We start from the raw sequence: 21,517 nt of genomic DNA, 5'->3' as shown, positions 1-21,517 counted from the left end.
CCTCATCCAGAGAGGCTTCCCCTGCTACTCTGCGTTGCCAAAGTCCGCGCGTGTGAGAAACCATGGCTGCAATACAGCACATTCTCCCTGCGAACCAACAGCGTCGCCGTGCGCGAAGCCAGACGGTTTACATAAATGCATACGTGCGTCAGCACTTCTCCCCACTGGACGTGCTGTCAGACCGTGCTGTCCAGGCAAAGTACCGGCTGCCCCGTGTGGAGATCCAACGGCCGTTGGATCTCTTTGCCTGGACAGCCCGGTCTGACAGCGCACACACACACACACACACACACACACACACACACACACACACACACACACACACACTTATGCGCTGATAAAGAGGTGGGTGATCGATCTGCCTGGCATCGATTGATTCAGCACAGCAGCAGCGCGGTGGACAGCTCCCACTAAGAGCTTCTTAAGAAGCTTCTTTGGCTTGATCTTAAGGTTCTCCTAAGAAGGCAGTTAAGAACGCGTCTGGGAAACACCCGCATCTTAGCGCTCCTTCTTAGCCGAACCCTTCTTAAGAGCCTTCTTAAGTCCTTAAGAACGATCGAATCTGGGAAACGCGGCCAATAGCAGTAAATTAATAAAATGGCTGAGTCTCTTTCACTGTATCTTTGACAACATTTATTCTATAGAGTGGTATAGTTCAGTTAGCATTTGTGCACTTCCAGTTCCCTCGTTTTGCGGTCAGTGGGTTTTTTGAATTGCTTTTCAGTTAAATGTGTGAAATAAGGTGTGTGGTTACCACAGGCTGAAGATACATGTTTTGTTCTACGACATAAAATACATCATCCATCTTTACAGGCCCACTTGAGTTACAAACTAATCTAACTCTGACTTTACAACCTGTACATTGATCAGTTTATAGAAAACCTACATAGTAACTGTGTAGTGAGGCTTAGTGGTGGTGATGTTTAAGTCATGTGACCGTGATGTAGCCTGTTTGTAGCCTAACATTAGCTTTTTACTGCTACAGATTCCATTTTTCGCTTCAAACGTCACAAAGTGGTGTTCATCTGTGAAGATTATCTTGATGAACAAAACCTGTAAGTATCACAAACTTGCGTTTGTCACAGAGATTATTTTCAGAGATATTCAAAAATCCAATTCAAAAATCCCACAGAGGGAACACGGACGATGCTAACTTCCGGGTTACCTTTCAAAAACACGTCATCCCTACACCATTCCATTATGGGTAGGATAATAATTCTTATGAACGTTAAATGAATGTGTTTTGCAGTCTTATGCAACATGCAGTTATTCTTCAATGTTTTTTTTAATGCTTCCTGAAATTACAAGGGGCGTTTGAATGCAGCATTTGCCCATACACGCTAGAGCTCGAGCGCTGCTCTGACCGTTAAACTCGTCTGAGTGACGCAGACAGTCAACTGTCATGTCGCCATCAGTTAAATGAGTACATGAAACATTCAGCTCCTCCACACAGACCTTGGAGCCGTGTAAGTAGAGGTTTGCTGTCGTTGCCTTTAAAAATCTTCGCTAATTGCAGTTAGTTAATATATTAGCATCTAGGTTGGCGGCTAGCTTATCTGCTAACTTACCATTTAGTTTTTATTAGTTTACTTTAGCTGTATATTAGCTAGCTTGTTAGCTGAATGCCAACAGCAGGATAAACTATTTAATGTTAAGCTGATGAGCTTCCTGGCTGACAGGTTGGTTGATAGCATTATATTCAGCAATTGAAGACCAGTTGCCAACGTTATATTAATGTACTCACAATTAGGGCTGAACCAACCACCATAAAAGACATAACTAATGCTAGAAAGAAAGATTATCATATGACCTGATGCCTCTAGCTATATACTGTACTTTCCTGCAACTTGAGAATAATAATGTTTGTGATGGTGTAAACAATAATGTACAGCCTTTTATTAGTTATTTATTATTATTTAACTATTATCAGTCAATAGATGCCATCAACTGTGTAAATCAGTCACAGTTATGTCAAGTCAATTTTATTTTTTATAGCTCAAGATCACAAAGAGCCTCAAGGGGCTTCAAATAAAACAATTAAAGAGAAAACATGGAAGACACTCAGGAGGGATCCCTTTTACAGGATGGACTATTGATAGATTGCTATCAAGAGTAAAGAATAATATGGAGGACGTTTAGTACCTTCAGGTGTCACCAAATACATAAGTCCTGAGCCACACACCTCCTCTCCACAGTGGAGCCCGATGCCATATTCGCACAGGACTGGGTTAGCTGGGGACCTTCAGTAGTTTGTAATAATTGCAGAGGAAATCTATGATCTGATCCCATGCAAATCTGCCATGTCTACCATATTTGCTATTTGCTATGCTATATTATATGCTATTTTAGCACAAACTATACTGTAGCGCTCTGTGGTGGTAGTGAGAGACAAACAGACCTCTGTGATTAACAAACTATCTGTCATTCAATTGTCTAATTTTATTTTTCATTTGCAGAAACAAGACTTCACAATGAAAGAAGCAACAGCGATGGCAGGAAAACTGATCGCACCAGAGTTCAACAAGAGGGCAGTGAACAACAACGAGGGCCCTAAACAGACAACATCACAAGAGGTAAGCATCGCTGCTGTTAGCCTCTTCTTTCAAGAGGGCGACTTTATTCAGTCATTTACAAGCAAAAGCTCTTTTTTTATTCAAGACGTAAATGAGGTCCAATAGAATCAATGACAATTTGGAAAGTAGAGTATAATAGATACTGAGAGGAAAATGTGGTGAAATGACCTGCTGGGTTTCTGCTAGTTTCTCTCTTATTTAGTTAAAACTATGCTGGTTAAAGTAGTGTTTGTGCTGGAAATGGTGCAGAATTGTTACAGTTGTTGTATAAATACATTTTTAAAGACATAAATATTCTTTTCCTCATTGCAATAGATGGAACATGCACCCGCAAATCAAGACAAATCTCCGCCGAAAAAGAAAAAACCTCCCTCTAAACCATCCACTTTTGAGTCAGCAGATTTAATTGAAGCTTCAACTGCAGGTATGTGCAGTGTCATACTGCTCGTCACACAAAATACTGTGCTTGTCTCATAGTTGAATCGGACAATTATATTTTAGCCTACAAATACATATAGTACCATGAGGCTGTGTCCATGCAAATTTCTTCTCGAACTTTGACAAAAAATAACTTGTTATTTTACGTCAAAGTAAATGAAAGCAGCAACAGAGAAACTGTGCTGTTCACCCTGCTAGAAACACAACCTCACTACAAGTTAGAAGGAAGTGACCCTTTAGCTAAAAAGTTGCCTGTGAAAGGTGCGAAAGACAAACAGTGACAAGCGTCTTGAATTTGAACGTCTTGTAAAAGCATTCTGTGAGGTCAACAGTTTGATTCCAAACTGTTGCTGATGTCTGTTTTCTGCTTCTCACTCCTCTGTGTCACTTCACTGTCTTTGTCAGTTCACATTAATAAAATATTGGAAAAATAATTCAATGAAATGACAATTAAGGATGGGTATTGTAAGGATATTATTGATACTACCACTCTTTTTTTATACTCCTTACTCGTTTGGTTCTTTATCAATACTCAATAACAATAATAACAAAATAAATAATTTAAAAAAAGATATGTATATATATGTACACATGTGTGTATACCCGTATATAATGTACCCCGTATATAAAAAGAATACATTCAGAACAGGAATAGAATTGAATGTTTAAATATTGTTTCTAGAGCAACGACAGTAATATTTACAACAGCAAAATCACTGCAACTTCAGTTATATCATTTCAACATGTTTATGCCTGTTGAACAGGTGTATTGATAAAGTATTGGCTTTATACTCAAAAATGTGTTATTGCCCACAGTAACAAGCATTGTTGTAAACAACTTGAGCAAACTTTGTGTTATCTTTTCCTGGTTCACTTCACTGTCTCCACCACCGCCTATCTGCTCTGCTGATTACAGTGTGTGTGTGTGTGTGTGTGTGTGTGTTTGTGTTTGGAGGAACTCAGCAGAGGAGAAGCAGCAGTGTGATAACACATTTAACCAAAACGATAAAAAGTACTGATTAAAGAACTGATAACGTCTGAGCTTATCAATAATATGGTGTTACATAATTTAGCCTTTGGGCCCTTTAAATATGGGGTTGGTACCCTTCCCTAATGACACTTCAGTCTGATTGTAAAGCTAAGATATATCTATCTATATCCATATCTGCCACCGAGTGAAATTTGCAGCATTGCTCTTGTTGTTTTCTTTCTGTTATAGGGTTCAATTGTTGTGGAGAGGTCCGCATGCTGTTGTCAACATTTGTTGAAGTGTTAAGGTAGGTCATATTTAAAGAACTACATAAGACACACTATACAAAATATGCTTAAAAAGGAAAAGGAAAGGAAATTGGAAACCTCTTCTAGTGTCTGGCTTAAATAGACAGGAATGGCCCCACACTCAATTTTCCTCCTGAAGAAGAAAAAGATGGTAATACTGGACAGGGGTAGACAATAAGGGCCAGTGGAAATGAAGATCACTGGCCCCACCATTGTAACCACTGACTCAGGAATTGATCCCCATAATAACGGAAAAGAACAATTTGATTTAATAACATTTATTTTAATACTGCAGTACTGAGGTCTAAAAGTGCAAATACATAAATCAAAAGTGCAAACAGTGCTGCATTACTCAAGCACAATCAGTTCTTCCTCCATCTCCTCCTCAGTTGGTTGATTTTTGCAACCCCCTCCATGTTACAGGGCGTTTTACTTGACACATGCTAAAAAAATAATATAAGATTTACAGCCTCACCCCACACCATGTTCTCTAATGCAGACATCAAGTTTATATATTTGACCAACAGTGTTTTACAGGAGGATGATCTGAACAGCTGTTCTATTCACACTTAAAATGTTTTTTGTCTTTTCAATGTAATTTTCAATCTATGAAATAAATCTGTGCCTTTTTTTTGCCAAGCTTCTCTCAAGTTTTACTCTTTCAAATAATCAACCATCTATAGAACTTTTCAGTACGCTATTTTTCTACTTCTTCTTCTCATCATCATTATTATTAATTATTATTATTAATAATATTGTTTAAAGTGAGCCTCTTATCGTTTAACAGAAAAAAACATCATACAAACAGAAACTTTTGCAGCCTCCACAGTCTGATGGCGAGTTATCACCTTTCTGTCATCACTAACATACTGTTAATAATCAAAGAAGCTCTGAGGCTTTGTTCTATATGTTATAATACAAGATTTCAGCATTGAGCTACAATCAGGCAACATTCATGATTCTGTACAGTCAAACTAACCAAAAACTTCTTATTGATCATCATTATAAAGTTTCAGGGCGTTCCTGTAACCATGGTAACTCACGGTGCCAGAGGGGAGGGAGAGATGCTGATTGAAGCCGTTTACACAGATACACTGCAGACAAAGTCCAGACTATAGTTGTTATTTCACACATGTAGCACACAACAGGAGACTCTCCGTGTCAGACGAGTTCTCACGTGCTGACTAAACTCAGTTGATAACGTAGCAGCGCGACGAGTCCTTGCTAGCTAAGCAGCTAAACTTAAGCGCAGCTCCGTGTTGAGATCCCGCCCTGTGTGGGTCACTGCACTGTCATTGGTCAGGCGCGCACACGCTGTTATCGATACAATTGGCTGTAGAGTGTGACAATCTGTCAATCAAAATCAGCCAACAGTTCTCCTCCGATCTACATTGATCTCACAAGTCGCCTCTGTTAAGTTTGAATGACGGAAATCCGTCGTAGCGACGGAGAACTTTAATCCATGCTGGCCCCACCGGGCCAGTGCTTGGAGCGTTCTGGTGGCCCTGACGGTTTTAAAAGTATGTCCGGACCACCGGGCCATTTATATTGTTGACCCCTGCTGGACACGTGATTTAATGACACAAGTCAAGTTTTTCAACAGGGTTCCTCTAAAAGCAAATGGCAAATAATGTACTTCACACTTAAAACCTGTTGGTCACTGAGACCACTCAGAAGCTCAGTACACATTCACACGTTTAAAAAAAAAACAAACAAAAAAAACTCATATTGTCATAGTCTCACGTCTTAAATGTGGATATTTGTGGTTTGTTGCAGTGAGAGAGCTGCAGCAGATACCTCCCAGATGAAGAAACTGGAGGGCATGTTGGCAAAAGCTCAAAACCTTGAGTTCTACCTTAAAGAGAAGAAAACCCATCTAAGGCAAACATTGGCACTAATTTCTGACAAACTGCAGGGTTAAGTCTGCTGCAAGGACTTCACACATGTAGTAAAACAGACCGCTTTATGTTCCTGGGGAATGGCTTTCTTTTGCTTTGTTGTTGTACTGTACATGTGCCTTCTGCAGTTCATGTCTCAGTCATATTAACTAATATTCTATGAAAATGTTACATTTAGAGCACAGCTTCATACAATGCGACCTTGCTTTGACTGTAAACTGAATATATGTTTTCTGCTATGTGATTTTTTAGTTATGAGCTCATTTTGAATAGGATGTTAATTCTTCTCCAAATCTCAACACACTTTGATTCTTCATAGTAGGCTTATATTATATTTTGTGATGTATCCTTAATATAACTCAATGCTTTATATTTTTTTCTAAACGAAAGGTCAGTATGCACAAATGAATGTTTTACTGTTTAAATAATTAGTGCTCAATAAGTACTATATATGTTCTTGTTGTGTATGAAAGAAGTGTAAGTGCACTTATCCATATCCCAAACTAACTAAACTAAAGGAAAAGAAAGTTTTTCTGCTTTATATTCAGCTTGTGTTCTGAAATGGAATTAAAGCAGTACCAAGACAAATGACTGGCCAGCAGAGGGTGTAAGTGTGCCACACTTAGTTTTCACAGCTTCAGAAATTAAGAATTAATAATTACTGTTAAATATTTAGAACTCACAATATTGTGGAATAAGTGTTTATTTTTGTAAATATTTTACTATGATATCAGTGACTGAAATGTAAAGTTTATATGGAGTGAAACTACCATTCTGATTGCAGCATTACAATGCCTTTCTACGATATTTTTACAGGTTAAAGTAAAAGTTGTGTTGTATAATGTCTACCTTGAGTTGGCAAGCAAACATTACTTACCACAACAATAATTACTACAAGGAGGAAATGAGTGCACATAGAGTAGATGCTTAAGTACAGATTTTTATTTAGAGTATTCATAGTCTTTACTTACAAATATACATTTTCAATAAGTCCTTCACTAGTCACTCATTAGAACAACAAATTAGCATAGGTTCCTCCAACATGTGGAACCCTGTGCCAAAGTATACCATTCTGCTTCAGTTTTGGTTCTTACAAAAGAGGATGCCATAAAAAGAGTCTTTGCTGAACTTGCACATTTCCTGTTGTGTAAAACTTCTTTATTGCAGTCACAGTGTGTATACCGGGCAGCAATTGCATTTGAAAGACAGAAATGTTCTTCATTTTATCCCGATGCCCTCGGTTTCAGCCACTCAGCCTGTATCTTGCTGCACTCGTAACGTAAATATATTTGAATTGAATTATTAAAACCAATGAAAAACAAAAAAAAAACATATTTACAACAGGGCGTGTTTTCAAAAGGTTTCCAGCACAGCACAACATCAGTATAATAATACAACATGGAATTTTTTTTTTCTTTTTTAGCATTTTCGCTAACACGTTCAAGCAAACTATACATTCATATCTGTGATGTTTTGTTTGTCTGTATGATGACACAAAACATCATACACAATATTTACATAGCATAAAGCTTCTGCTATGACTTCTGTCTCTACTTGAGGTCAGAGGTACATTCACCATTCTATTTCCTTCTCACCTGTCTAAATATTTATGTTGTGGCATTAAATGTCCCGTGGAAACCGTAGGGGATATTGACAGGGACAACAGCCCTGCCAAGCTCCTCAAATGTTTTGGCATCCAAAACCAGGAGGAACGTGCTCTTGTCCTTAAAAAAATTTAGACACAAGAAAAATTATATAGTGTTTTCACTATAGCTTCAGGATTATGATAAGAAAAGGTACTGTGACATGCAGTATGAATGTGTTTAAAAGACAGTCTGGAAGTGTCATATTATTGCCATTACAAAATGAAAAACAACTAAAGTTGAGCTCCTTGTTTTGAAAATTTAACTGATCCCCACTGACCTTATTTGGAGTGATGACCACAGACAAGACAACACCGTCATCCTCCTCCGTGGCATTAGGGGAGGGTACGAAGACTGGTTCAGAGGGATAAACACCAGATTCTTCCCACACCTGTGAGAAAATACAGTAGTTACTCATGACTCTTGGATTTCAAGTTTGCTGCTGTTTTACTTTTCTTTTACATTCTTCAAATCTTAAGGTTAATCTTATAAAAGTACTACAAATTATTTATAAATTGTGTTATATATGCAAATATGTTCAGATCTGACAGTTAATCATGGATTTTTGTTGTTGCTTGGCTTGAAATGATCATAGACAGGAAGTTTGATATAACTTGATACATATATCACTAAAATAAGTCAATTTTCCATGCTGTAACACCTGGAAACATCTGAGACTGAAAAAAATTAAACTTGACTCACCTTCATGTGTTTCCCGTTGAGGTCCATCTTGATCAGTGTGTCTCCCACAAGATGTCTGAAGCCACAGCCATAGAAGTAACGGTAGGGGTGGGTGTTGTACTTGCCATAGTTTATCTGAGGAAACTCTAGACCTCCATATTGATGAAGATCCTCCCCGTGGAGATCCTCATGGGTACAGAAGACCTGCATAGAGAAAAATAGTTCATATCTCAAATTAACTGTGGTAACGGTCTATCAATGTAGGATCAAAAGGTGAAAAAGAGTTAGGGTTCTTGTTTATTGGTAATAAAACAGTTGGGGTAAACAATGAAACCACTGACAGGTGAAGTGAATAACATTGATAGTTTTGTTACAATGCAATGTTGTTCTGTGAAACCTTGGGTCCTGGCATTCATGTTGACATGGATCACCCATCCAAAGCACAGCACAACATTAACCTGTATGTTTGCAAAACTGAGTATCCTTTCTGTCAGTGGTACCATTTTATTAACCCAAGTCTTCAATTAATGTTCTTCTGTGCAAGCATGCACATGTCAAAGACAGGTTCGACACAGCCTGGGATACACAGTGTTTACTTTGTCAATACGTGTTTATTATGCCGGCTGCTTACCTTGTTCTTGGCAATTCTTGTAGAAGTGGCTGTACTTTTGGGCCGGTTGTACAAGTTCTGGTTGTATGGTGTATCATCGTCCACATTCAGAGGCAGAATGAAACGTCGTGGGAAGACTCTACACAAGGTGTTATACACCTGATGGGGAAATATGAACATATTTTCAGCCCTAACAAACAAACTAATGTTCGGCTGAACCAAAAGCAACTGAAGTACTCCACTTAAATTCTACCTGTTCTTGGACAAGTAGTGGAATGCCATGCCTGTTGAGCATTGACCTCTACTTAACCTGCTTACCTCATCAAGAGCTTCTCCAGACTTGCGCAGGTTCTGGACATTGTAGTTATTGATTGCCTGGCCATCATCTGAAGCACACATATCTAAAATTAAGAAGCCGTCCTCCTCATATGCGTTGATCTGGTGGAAGGTTGACAGTGGCTTGGCGAGGTACTTGATCGAGTTTACCTGGAACGCATGATTGAACAGAAGCATGAAGGCAACCCATATTTGTGTAATATACAGTACAAGCATTGTGAATAGGGTGCATTTTAGACAACTCAAGATGCGTGTTTGAGTCCTACCTCTCCTGTCTGCTTGTGAATCAGGTGGAAGACAGTATTGAGTTTTGGGTCCCAGGAAAAGCCATCACTGATGCTTTTCCCTCTCAACTTTCCTGTAACAATCTTCAACAGGTCCATCTTGATGGGCTGCTCAATGAACACCACGTAGTTCTCAGACATTGCTATAATGGATAGAGAAATGGTATGAGTTTGTACTCAAAACTCTGAAAAGATTAATCAGTTGTTGACATTGTGTTCAGAAAGCTAGATGCACAAATTCAACTTTTTCTCTCCTCAGTCAGTACCTAGTTCTGATCCCATACCAGAGCTCTCTTATTCCCAAATTCAAAATCTGTATATTTCTCTGCATGGAGCTTATTGGGATCAGTCTACAGCTGAAAAGAGTTATCGATAAACAGTTAGCTGATTGACTGAAATATTACCAACTACTATTTCGATAGCTGATAAATCATTTTAGTTGTTTATCAAGAAAAAAATATGAAATAATGCTGCAAGTTTTCAGGTTACAGCTTCTGACATTAGAGGATTTGCTGCTTATCTTTCTAATAAACTGAATACCTTTTGGACTTTTGGTCAGACAAAACAAGATTTGAAGATGTCAACTTGACATTTCATTGGCCAAACTATCAAGTGACTAAAAAACTGGCAGATTAATGTGTAATAAAAATACTTTTTAGTGTAGCCCTGTATCACCATTATTAAGGTTTTAATTAAGTTAAGATTGCTGTAGCAATCCCTGAGTCGGCAGTCATCTGTGACTGAAGGAATGTGAGTGATGGCAGAGACACTGAATTTTGACTTTGTTGGCTCGGTCTAATACCTAGTCCACTTCATGAGGTCATTACCTGCTCCGATACTGAGCCCTCGTATCAAATCAGTGCCTCCTTAACGGAAATCTTTATAGACATGTTGGTAGAGTCCACACAAAGATTGACCCCAATTCTTTTAATTGGGTCTATAGTCAAGGTTCAACTTTGAATTGAATGTGAGAACTTTTGCTCACCAAAGCTGTGGTAGTAGCATGGTTTGGTCTTGTCCACTGAGGGAATAGAGCACAGCACTGTGGTTCCCTCCAGGGTCTCGTCAGCTGTTTCCTTGGTTGGCGGCACTCGGATGATGTTGTAGTAGGCTCCTTTCAGCACAGATACAATTATTTATTTACTAAAGATCATCAGACACGTGGGGAGTAGTGTTGTTGTTCTGTACCCTTTGTCTGTTAATATTCAGACTTCTATGATGCAGTGTGAACAAACTGATTTGATGTTTCTAACATACCTTTGGTGGTGTAGGAGTTCCCCATGTTGTATGTTGTTCCATCAGGCTCGGTGTGAGGGTGTGCCGTAGCTCCATTCACAGCAATGAATTTGCTCCAGTCCACCTAATAGGTACAAATACATGAGTGCAAAAACTTTGTTAGCTCTTATTTTTTTATATTTTATAATCCAATCATACAGTCGGGACTGCCAGTAGCCACTAAGCCTGCCATCAATCCAGTTGATCATTGTAGTAGTTTATGACTTGCATTAGCTATCATGTGGAAAGCACCAGGTCAAAACAGGGAGGAACACACAAACTGCCGTGCACAGAATTGTCAATTACAATGTCATGTCTTTCATTCAACATCACGTTACCTTTTTAGTTGTAGCCAGTGTCTCAGGGTCCACTCTGTGCATGACATTGGTTTCCGTGCTGACGTAATAATCACCTTTGTAGGTCACAAAGCTCACATTGGCATTATCTGTGGGCTCTAGAGGGGAAGACGAAGATGCAAAAGTTAACGACACAGAACAGATCAACCTCAAAAACAGTTCACTCATCACTCATATTCTAGTATGGTTCCTGTTCATGCACTCACTTGGTAATTCAAATCTTGACAGGAAGCGCTGGAAGAAGTTTTTACAAGGGTCTGGCATCATGACGGTGCCAAACTCTGACACTGCGATGCGATTGTTCTCCTTATTGGCTTGGTAACTGTCACTGGACAGGAAGCGACTTTTGTAAGTCACCTGACCATTGGATATTTTGAACTGGTGCAGGAGAGCCATGCCATCAAACCAGTGGTTGAACCTGGTAAGAATGGAGAGAACAGGAGAAAGGAGTGAGCTTTGTGACGTAGTGGCAGCAGTAGATGTATCAACACTTGAAGATGTTTGACTCACTTCTGGTTTCCGATCTCAAACTTCCCAGGCCCATTCCTCAAGAACCTTCCGTTGATCCATTCTGGGACTCGTCCAGTGATTTTGGTGATGATGGGCTCGGGGGTGTCCTCCACTGAACTCACAATCTTCTCAATGCAAGGCAGACCATGCACATCTGTGAAGTGGTTGATGTTCTTCCCAGGCGTTTTTGTTTTTTTGAGTTCTATGGAAAAAAGATAGCAAATCATATTTAAGTGTGAACCAAAGTCATATTTTCTACAGATAAAACAAGGAACATTATAATCAATCAAAAATTGTTGTGAAGGTAAATTGTGCACAGCTAGTAGAATCACATGCATACCTTTGGCATTGTTCTGTTCCTGTTTGATGGTGTCCATGGCTGTTGTTTTGTCTCTTGAGTATGGAGCAGTGTCAAAGGCGTGAACAGTCCTCCTGTGGTGCTGCTGTTTCTCCTTGACTCGACTTGAACTGAGCTTTATACTGTCCCACTGGCTGTGACGCCCCCTTGAAACATTCAAAAAAGTAGGCAAGCAGGCAATGATTTCACGCTTGTGTAATCCCCTACAAAACAGAAGTACTTTGTGATCCCAAGATAATACAAGTGGTAACTTATTCACAGAGATAAACACTTGATCTTAAGGCCAAGTGTTTAGTTTATTCCACACGGTAATTCATCCTGATTTGGTCATGCTAAATATGTGTAGACACATTTAGTGATGGGGAACTGATGGCTTGTTTTTATGTTTCTTATCACAAACACAAATAATGATTGTCCTTTTGGGTTTATGTGGAGCAGTAATGAAAATAAGTGCCAGATGTCTGCTTATCACACTGTACAACTCACCAATGCATATCACCCAATGGGGGCACTGAAAGGTGAATCAGTTGAGCACAGCATGAGGAATGCAGGGCTGATGTATGGCTAATTAAACATTAGATTAATAGTTATTTAACTGTTAACAAACAATAAAATGCTTTTAATCCATTTATTCATCAGTTGTAAAGGTTTATAAAGATCAGTTACAACTTTTAAAGGCTCATCCAAATAATATTTATAGATGAAGTACACAGTATTTATTAAACATTTACAAAGTCTGACAGACATCAGTTGCAAACTTTACAATAATTAAATGATTATTAAAATGTTGATTAAGCATTTCATTGTTTGTAAACAGTAAAATAACTATTAGCTAATGTTTGAATAACTATAAATTAACCATCTATTCATCATGGTTATTGTGAAGTGTTTCTTACAAAGGTCACAGAATCTAAATTACTGATAAACAAGAGGTAGTAATCAGTCAGCCATAAGTCAGGACCTGATAGAGATAATTTGTCAGACTGGCTTACTGATATTTGTTTGTCATATGTTTTAATATAACGAGTTACATAGGGATGAAAAATATTATGGTTTCTGAATATTCAATTTGCCCTACTTTGCAACGGTTACGTCTTCAGTTACCTGACTTAAAACGACAGAACATCTTCTGCGTTCTTTTTATTATTTATGGTCTAAAACTACACTTATCAGCTCTCATTTTGTGTTATCTATATCAACACACATGGACATTGTTTAACGTCATATGTAGTAGGGTTGAAACAACGGGCATGGGTTTGTCAGATTACGGTCAAGGTTAATTGGTCTATGATTAGGGCAAGTGCTGCACAAAACCAGACATTACATTAAAATCACATAAATGACCTCATGTGTAAAAAATAAGTCACAAAGTCATTCACACTGTTTACATTCATAAAGATTCAGAGGCATCATTCCCAGTACGTACACATCTATGTACTTAGTTTACAAGTGACAACACATCTCACTTCACATGCTGGCAAGACAGCAAGTAATTGGTGGAATTTGGTCTGAGTTATCTCCCCCGTCTGAACCCCAAGAGCTGCCTATTAATATGTTTCACTGACAATGGGATGAATGAATGTTAATAACGGTTGTGCAAAGGGACCCTGTATCTCCTTCCAGAACAGAGGGAATTGGAAAGATAAAGGGTCAGATAAAGGGTCAGATAAGATCCCGTCAGCCTGCCGAATCATGCACTGCAATGTCTTCGGGTGGGAGAGGTGAAGGCGTTCATATAATCCTCCCCGCCATGCAAACCAGACTATATAATCGAGCTTTAGACTTGACTGTTACAAACCCTAACGGCTAGGACAGTCTTTCCTCCACAGAGTAGAAGTGGAAGCAGTCAAGCTTAGCTTTTGTCCTAGACTCAGTTCACCTCTATTACACAGAAACAGTGTATCCCTTTTAAACCAGAGAAACACTGGATATTGGTGGACCAAAAAAACATCTAATAGAGTCCAGTCCTGGTTGTGTAAAGTCCCAGGACCCAGGGAGGGCTTCTAACCCAACTAGGTTTATCCTGACTTCATAAATGTCTTTATTCAGTCAGATTAGCTTTAGATTCTTTTAGCAAAGACTCTGTGCATCACATTTTCACTGTGATTATTATTTAGTTCAATTCCATTGTATTAATGGGAGAAACCCTGCAAATATAAAACTTTCAAAGAAGCTGAGTTAGTCAACAATAATCAACACTCTGCATAATGTCTCCATTTGTAAGGATGGCATTTTCAATGAATTAGATGATAAGATGACACCTCTCTCACATCTGGTTAGCTTAGCTTGAGACTGGAAAACAGGTAAATATCTACCCTGGCTCTGTCCAACAGATGCCTACCAGCATCTCTAAAGCTCAGTTGTTAACATGTTGTATCTTGTTTGCTTACTTTTACAGAGGATTAAGCAGAGTCACTGTGCCTGATGGAGAAATAGTCCAGCACGTAACAGCAAGTAGTTATAACATGTACACGCCAGGCTAGCGGTTTCTCCCTGTTTTCATCCTTTGTGCTAAGCTAATTAGCGGGTGACTGCTTCATTATAAACCTGCAGATAATATTATTCTTCTCATCTAACTATCCACAATTCAGTGAATAACAGTGTGTCCCAGTATTATGAAATGTGATGGATGGATGGATGGATGGATGGATGGACAGCAGTCTTTCAGGAAATTTAGACCTGAAATTTTGTCTCTAATAGTATTTAAAAGCATCATTTGCTACAATGTCATGGAACCCCAAATATCTATACTGACCTCATATGAAGCCCCCATGAACATGGGGATGTACAGTATGAACATACATCTGAGCCCTTAAGTTCCCTCTACTTTGCAAATACAGTGAACCCTTGTGAATGACACCCAGGGACTTCAGTCAGACTTTTGTGACTTGACCCAGTTTCAAATCCTGTAACAAAACTTAAAGTAAATGCAGATTTCATTGTACCAAACATGTAAACAAGCAAGCTATAATGTAAATTATCTAGGGAATACCCACAAAAACAACTAATGCCCTGCAGCAATGACATCATTAGTATTAGTAGGTTATAGATAGATGCATGACCAGCTGTGGTGGAAGTTTGCTACAGTAATACATCAAAATTCAAGATGCATTTAATTCTGCTTGCATGATAATGTAACTCAAATACTGGACCTGAGAACAGTTTTGAGGTGCTTATACTTTACTTGAGTATGCGTGCTGTGTTAGAGCCAAAGTAGTGTCTTATTAAAAATCAAAACCCTGGGGCAGATAAGCAGAAAGGTGTGAAAAATGAACCTTTACTTCTACTTTTGAGGGTTTACAGAGAAAAACTTCTGCACACCTGTGGATCGAGAAGTGCGTAGGACAAAATCAAGACAAAGTTCATAGAAAATCATCATGACTGCACTCCCAGACATTAAGAGAACTCAATGGTGACAAACCTATCTTGGTATTCACACATCACCACAATGGTTAAAAAGCACTGAAGAGGCTCTTCTTCCTACAGAAGCTTAGGAAGGCTATATTCTGAAGCAAGATTCTGGTCAACTGGAGCAACAGAAAGCATCCTGACTGGAAACATCACAAACTGGCATGGGTCATCACGGCCCAGGACAGGAAGGCTCTACAGGGGGTGATTAAAACCACCAGAACATCACTGGTACCATCTACAGAGCATCAGTGACATCAGTGAAGTGAGATGTTTGCACAGAGCCCAAAGATACTAAAAGACAACAACCACCCAGCCACAGTCTGTTCACCCTGCTGCCATCTGACAACACATACAGAAGTATCTGCTGCTGTACCACCAGACTACAGAGCAGCTTCACTCCTCAACTCATCACCAACACTCCACTATATAACATAGTTATTTACTTTTTTCTCATACGTAGCATAAGCTCAGTGTTGTTTTACAACCCCTGGCGTTGTAAAATGACAACCTTTAACCTTTAACTGTTATGTAAAACTGTGTTTAAGCAGATTTATGTGCATTGCACTGACTTTTAGTGATTTGGTCATCTCAGTACATAGCGAATACAAAAGAAGGAACCTGTGTTTCTAAATTTTCCACAACATTTCAGTGTGCAACCGCTCTTTATAAATATAGGCTATTTTGCTCCGTTCTTTGATAAATTTAGGACATTGCGGCCCCAGAAATCCTTTTTTGGAACGGCGGGGAACAAAGGGTATCTTGTGTCTATCGATTACAGCCGCAGAAATACAGCTGATGGGAATATCCTGATGGAAATCTAGCAGAAACCACATCACCAACACCAATAATCAGCTCATTGTTTGTTAATGACTCTGGGATTTATATTGCTGCACATTACTGCCATAGAGGGTATGCAGTGTTAACATGTTCAATTTTAGGAGCCATGCAGCACAACAAGATCTTTCAAAATGACTTGTAACAAAAAGATCACATAGTGCTGTGGGCTGTACATTGAGAGAGACTACAGAGAAGAGACTACATCAGAGCCAAAGTAGCCAATTTTTTAAATCAATTTAATCCTAACCCTTTTAGTTTGCTAACTAGCTCACAAGTAAGGAGTCTGATGAGGTTTATGTTGATTAAATAAATGTCAGTGGTGGCCTAAAGGTTTAGAGGAGAGAGTTGTTGGTTCAAATCCCTGGAGTGGTAGGATAAATCTTGGTGGGGAAAGTGAAAGGCAGTGCTTGTCCCTCCCTCATTACCACCACTGAGGTTCCCTTGAGCAAGGCTCTTTACCCCAATAGCTCCAGTGGAGCTGCTCAGTAAAAGAAAGTATTGCTCTCAGTGAACTCTACCTGAATAAGTAAAGGCTAAAGAAAAGAATTAAACATCCGAAACCTTAAAATGTACTTTAATATTTGAACCTTTTGTATTTTCAATAGCAAATAAATACTTGTTAATAATTTGAGTATTGAGTTTTGAGTTTTATGCAGACTTGAACTGATTAACCACTGACCTACTTATTAAATAGTTTTGCTTCAAATTCTCCTCTGGAATCTTTTTTAAGTTTATATTCATTATACATTATACCTTCTTATCTCAATGAAATGATCTGAAATGAACCCATGCAGACATGGATGGTAACTGAGTTGCTACCCGATCTGAGTAGCGCATGTGCGTGGGTCCGATGCTAATGCCAACCCTAACCAGTTGCCAACCAGTCACGCATGCACTAGTTGGATCAGGCAGCCACTTGGATCGGGCAGGGGTAGCTCATCTGGCAGTAATTTTCCTCTGAACAAGATCAAAATGGGAAGCTCAAATTCTGTTTACTTGGTGTATGGATAAACTGGTCAAGGAATAATTTGTTAATTTGAAGCCACTCTTGACCTAGTACATTTGATCACAGAAATAGCAGTTCTCTGGGAGGGAGTGCTCTGGGCAATGTGCTTCACAAAGATCCACTCACACAGACACCAAGAGGACATCTGGCTCACGAGGCCACAACTTGGAACACATGATTACAGCTTCTTAAAGGAATAAACTACAAACAATCCAGAATAAGTCATTTGCTTTAATCAGTGTGTGGCAGGGGTACTTCAGGCTACACCTGCTACAGCTTTTGATTTCAGTATTGACTTGTTAGGTGTGATGTCACTGTGTGTGACTCCCACTATCTTTAAGTACAAGAGTTACAGACCTCTGTGTAGTGGATTCAGCTCCTGGGTACAAAGGCTTCTCCCAACAGGGCCAACATGTTTTCACGTCTTCATGGTGTTACTTCATGTCAGAAGATGAACTCGACCAAGAAAGGGTGTGATTGATTTCCTACAGTGACTAAGGGTGAGAATTTGGTGCCGCAAAAAGAGCTGTCATGTCTTGGATTCTTCTTGTGTCAACAATGTGTGTTAATACAATGGTCAGAACAGTGAAATTCAATAATAATGCCGTTCGGCTGTGATCAGTGTGTGAAAGGTTCCAAGTCTTTCAAGTCTGACCCATGACTATATGTACATAAAGGTAGCTGGTGTCTGTGTAGGTTTTTTGCACCCTTGACTTAGTGTACTTCTGTTTTGGGCAATAAAGTTTGGCACAATGAACAAATGATTCCTTTGTTCAGCATTATTTTGGAGACAGACTCTCAAGGCTGGAACGTGCTCCACACGTTAGCACATGGGTCACGCACCACCCAAGTGTTAAACTACACCATTTTTTGAGCAGACTTGTGAAAACATATAACGTGCTTGATAAAAGGGTGAATCATTTTTTACTTTACTTTGTCTCCTGTATCTACAACAAAATGACAAGACAAAGATTTACTCAACATCACACCTAATTCGCTGATTACCTGTCACACCTGTATAGATATAGAGGGTGTTCTTATAAGTGCAACCCAGTGCTAGCTTTCAAATGACATACTGTACTGTATATGACCCCTCGACTTTAAATAACTTGCTTTATGGTTTCTTTTTATCTGTTATGACTGGAGTCAGACAGAGTTTAACCACTGTCATACAGAGATATTATATATAATGTGTCACGATAAGGAAGTCTTCACTCTGAACTTCACAGGTAATGCATATTTCAGAGGACCATTAGTGCAACGTCGTCAATTTTTATGTTAACATTAATGATTTGGTTCCTATTTCCTAATCCAGTGCTGAGTCACTCTATTGTGACTGAGTACTGGTCCTCTTAGAGCTAGAGAGTTAGGGTCTGAATATAGAAGGTGATAGTTGACAGTGTCTATGAGCCTTGAAAGCAGAGCAGAAGTAAATAAAACAGCTGGGACTTATTGTGAGAGAAAGTCAGTTATGTCAAGATCCATCATGCTTCAACCTGCAATAACTGTTTTTTGAGGGGCAGCAAAAACAACAACAACAACAACAAAAACAACAACCCTGCCATATTATCACTTTTAAGTTGATGTATGGTGAACTTGTGTGCAAATAGCTCCTTTTTACAGCCAGGAGACACGGAGCAGCATTAGCATTATTATCTGTTTATAGCCGTGTCTATTGGTTTGTCAGCAGGGTTACACAAAAGCTACTGAATGGATTTCCACAAGAACTGGATAGAGCTGGCATTTCCGCCCAGAATAGACCCCATTAATTTTGGTTAATTGGTGGATCTGGCTAAAAGGACAGATCCAGACATTTTTTTCACTTTCTTTCACAGTGCAAGATAAGGCGTTCTTCCGCACGTTCGTTAACTTCTCAGGGAATAATGTATGGATCTTGATTTTAAAAATCTGGCGTATTTAGGTGTTTGGTATCTATGAGTAGGTAAAATTTGATGCTGCTCCAAACAAAAATCTGAATCAAGCAGATAGAAATATGTTTTATTATATATTGGATTAGGCTTGATTGAATTAAAGTAGTTAGGCCCTGCTGGAGGTATGCACTGCTGGTATGCACTGTCATGGTTAAATATAGGGGACCCAAATGCAGACACACAGGAAGGCAGGTAACTTCACAAAAGGCAAGCTTTATTAACATAAAACTGAATTCAAAATGCAATAAATCCTTTGTCCCAAAATGTGGCGAGAAAAGGCAGAAAACAAAACAGAAGAAAAGCAAAAAGCTAACAAAGTACAAACCAGAAATAACATGAGGAATCAGGTACCAAAAGCTGGAAACACACGACTGGAAGATGGGACAGGGAGACACAGGAACACAAGGACAAAACAGAACAGACAAACGGACAAAGAGAGGGGACGACAAGGACCTAAATACATGAGGGGTGATTACCTGATGGAAGACAGGTGGGGAGTGAAAAGGGTGGCGGTGCACATTCAGCCATTCACACACTGATGGCAGAGGCTGCTGTGGACGGCACCGGCCAGCTGACCAGGAGTGATACCGTGCTTCCTAACTATAGCGCCACACAATATTTCTGTGCTCACCCATTCACACACACACTCACACACTGATAGTTGTGGTTCAGCATCTTGCCCTGTGACACTTTGACATGTAGACTGGAGACTAAAGTTTTTTTAATTGAATTGATAATCATTTCATTTAAGTTATTTGTGTAAATATTTACTCACTTAATAAACATTTTCATATTGACCCAGTCGTGGTTCTGTGTATTCCTTTGAAGTGGAGAATGGAGATCAATTTAATCATGAAGTCACACTTTTAGATATTTGACTGATTACTTAAGAAATTATTTGATTTGATTTGATTTTTCCTCTTCAGAGGTGGTGCCCCTAAAATGAGTGCAAAAGCCTAGAGATTCCACTTCATGTCTGTCCCATACTCGTGAACGTGATTTCCCATTAACACCTTGAGGGAATCCCTACAAAATTGGCATTAATGTCCACTTGGACTCAAGGATCAACTGATTAGATTTTGTTGGTCAAAGATCAGCCTCGCTGTGATGATGTCATAATGATCTGCAAAAACACTTGTCTGGCCAGCATTCAACGGCATAACTGAGGAACAGAAGGGAGATTGTGACCAGATTTCACATTTGGTCAGATAATGAATTGGTGGCACTAATCCTTTAAGTTGTGGCGGTAATAGAGCTCTTCTGCGCTGCGAGGTTCAACGTGCGTGAAACATTCACATGTTACATTGTGTCGCTTGTTTGTGTTCTATCAGCATCAGCTGGCCGAGCATGTGAACACATACACAGACACACAAGGGAATTTGACTGTTTTTATGTTCCTCTCATGAACTTACACACTAACAGACATATGGCAGTACTCCAACACAAGCTCATCGGCTCTGCTGATATTGATCTTCAGGTGACCCTGTGATGAAGCTGTCTATCAGTCCCCTGCACTCCTCTGTAAAACAGTCTCTAGGTGAATGCAGCCTGTTTCTCACTGGATGGACACTGATGTCTATATTGTGAAAACTTTCATTTCACCATAACAACTCTTACCTGTTATTACAGTTTTTACTATATAGGCTATTTTTTACATGGGTCTGGACAGACATGAATGTAACATGCAACTTGACTGGTGTGCAGAGGCTTCCAACCACGGGGCAGGAATCCTGGTTACAGAGTGCATCAGTCAGTCTATAAAGAATGGAAACATTGTGCCTCGGAAGTACCTCATATGTTTTCTCCATTGTTCAGTGACTAACTACTTGATACTAGACAAAACCGCAAAGAGGTGCATGTTTACAGCTCTTGTAGTTTGTGACAAGCCAAACTGGTTCAGCAAGAAAATGAATCATTGCATACTTTTTGATAATGTCCACAAACACACCTCAAAGAACTACATGAAGTCCAAAAGAAGACCAAGGAGTCCTGACTGTCATCCTCCACAGCCACCTGACCTAATTTCTGCCTTTAGTCTCCCAATTTATTAGTGATACAAATCAAACTGGAGTGTTGGTTTCCTGCAGGATGT

General features: G+C 39.3%; 2 protein-coding genes across 5 annotated transcripts; one reads left to right on the top strand and one right to left on the bottom strand.

Moving 5' to 3' along the window:
• The first annotated feature begins 978 nt into the window (after positions 1–978).
• Positions 979–6,778, top strand: tex12 (testis expressed 12). Of its 2 annotated transcripts, none has more exons than XM_084352184.1 (5): positions 979–1,055; positions 2,457–2,573; positions 2,889–2,997; positions 4,231–4,288; positions 6,066–6,778. In XM_084352184.1, the coding sequence occupies exons 2-5, from the start codon at positions 2,472–2,474 to the stop codon at positions 6,208–6,210; spliced, it is 414 nt and encodes a 137-aa protein (XP_084208310.1). In that variant the 5' UTR covers positions 979–1,055; positions 2,457–2,471; the 3' UTR covers positions 6,211–6,778. The 2 variants fall into 2 exon arrangements, with proteins under 2 accessions (XP_084208310.1, XP_084208309.1); XM_084352183.1 differs by lacking the exon at positions 979–1,055 and adding an exon at positions 1,350–1,466.
• A 349-nt stretch (positions 6,779–7,127) lies between these two features.
• Positions 7,128–12,478, bottom strand: LOC311256825 (carotenoid-cleaving dioxygenase, mitochondrial-like). 3 transcript variants are annotated; one of them, XM_084352181.1, is made up of 11 exons: positions 11,883–12,478; positions 11,579–11,790; positions 11,355–11,470; positions 10,999–11,101; positions 10,727–10,855; positions 9,724–9,884; positions 9,440–9,607; positions 9,143–9,280; positions 8,533–8,715; positions 8,111–8,221; positions 7,128–7,911 (listed from the first exon to the last, which is right to left on the bottom strand). In XM_084352181.1, the coding sequence occupies exons 1-11, from the start codon at positions 12,257–12,259 to the stop codon at positions 7,795–7,797; spliced, it is 1,815 nt and encodes a 604-aa protein (XP_084208307.1). In that variant the 5' UTR covers positions 12,260–12,478; the 3' UTR covers positions 7,128–7,794. The 3 variants fall into 3 exon arrangements, with proteins under 3 accessions (XP_084208307.1, XP_084208308.1, XP_084208306.1); XM_084352182.1 differs by lacking the exon at positions 7,128–7,911 and having other exon boundaries at positions 7,927–8,221; positions 11,883–12,084; positions 12,223–12,478; XM_084352180.1 differs by lacking the exon at positions 7,128–7,911 and having other exon boundaries at positions 7,927–8,221.
• Between the last annotated feature and the right edge of the window lie 9,039 nt (positions 12,479–21,517).

This window comes from Pagrus pagrus (genome assembly GCF_965226575.1).
Source record: "Pagrus pagrus genome assembly, chromosome: 4".
Lineage (NCBI taxonomy): Eukaryota > Metazoa > Chordata > Actinopteri > Spariformes > Sparidae > Pagrus > Pagrus pagrus.
This window is presented reverse-complemented; position numbering and strand designations above follow the sequence as displayed.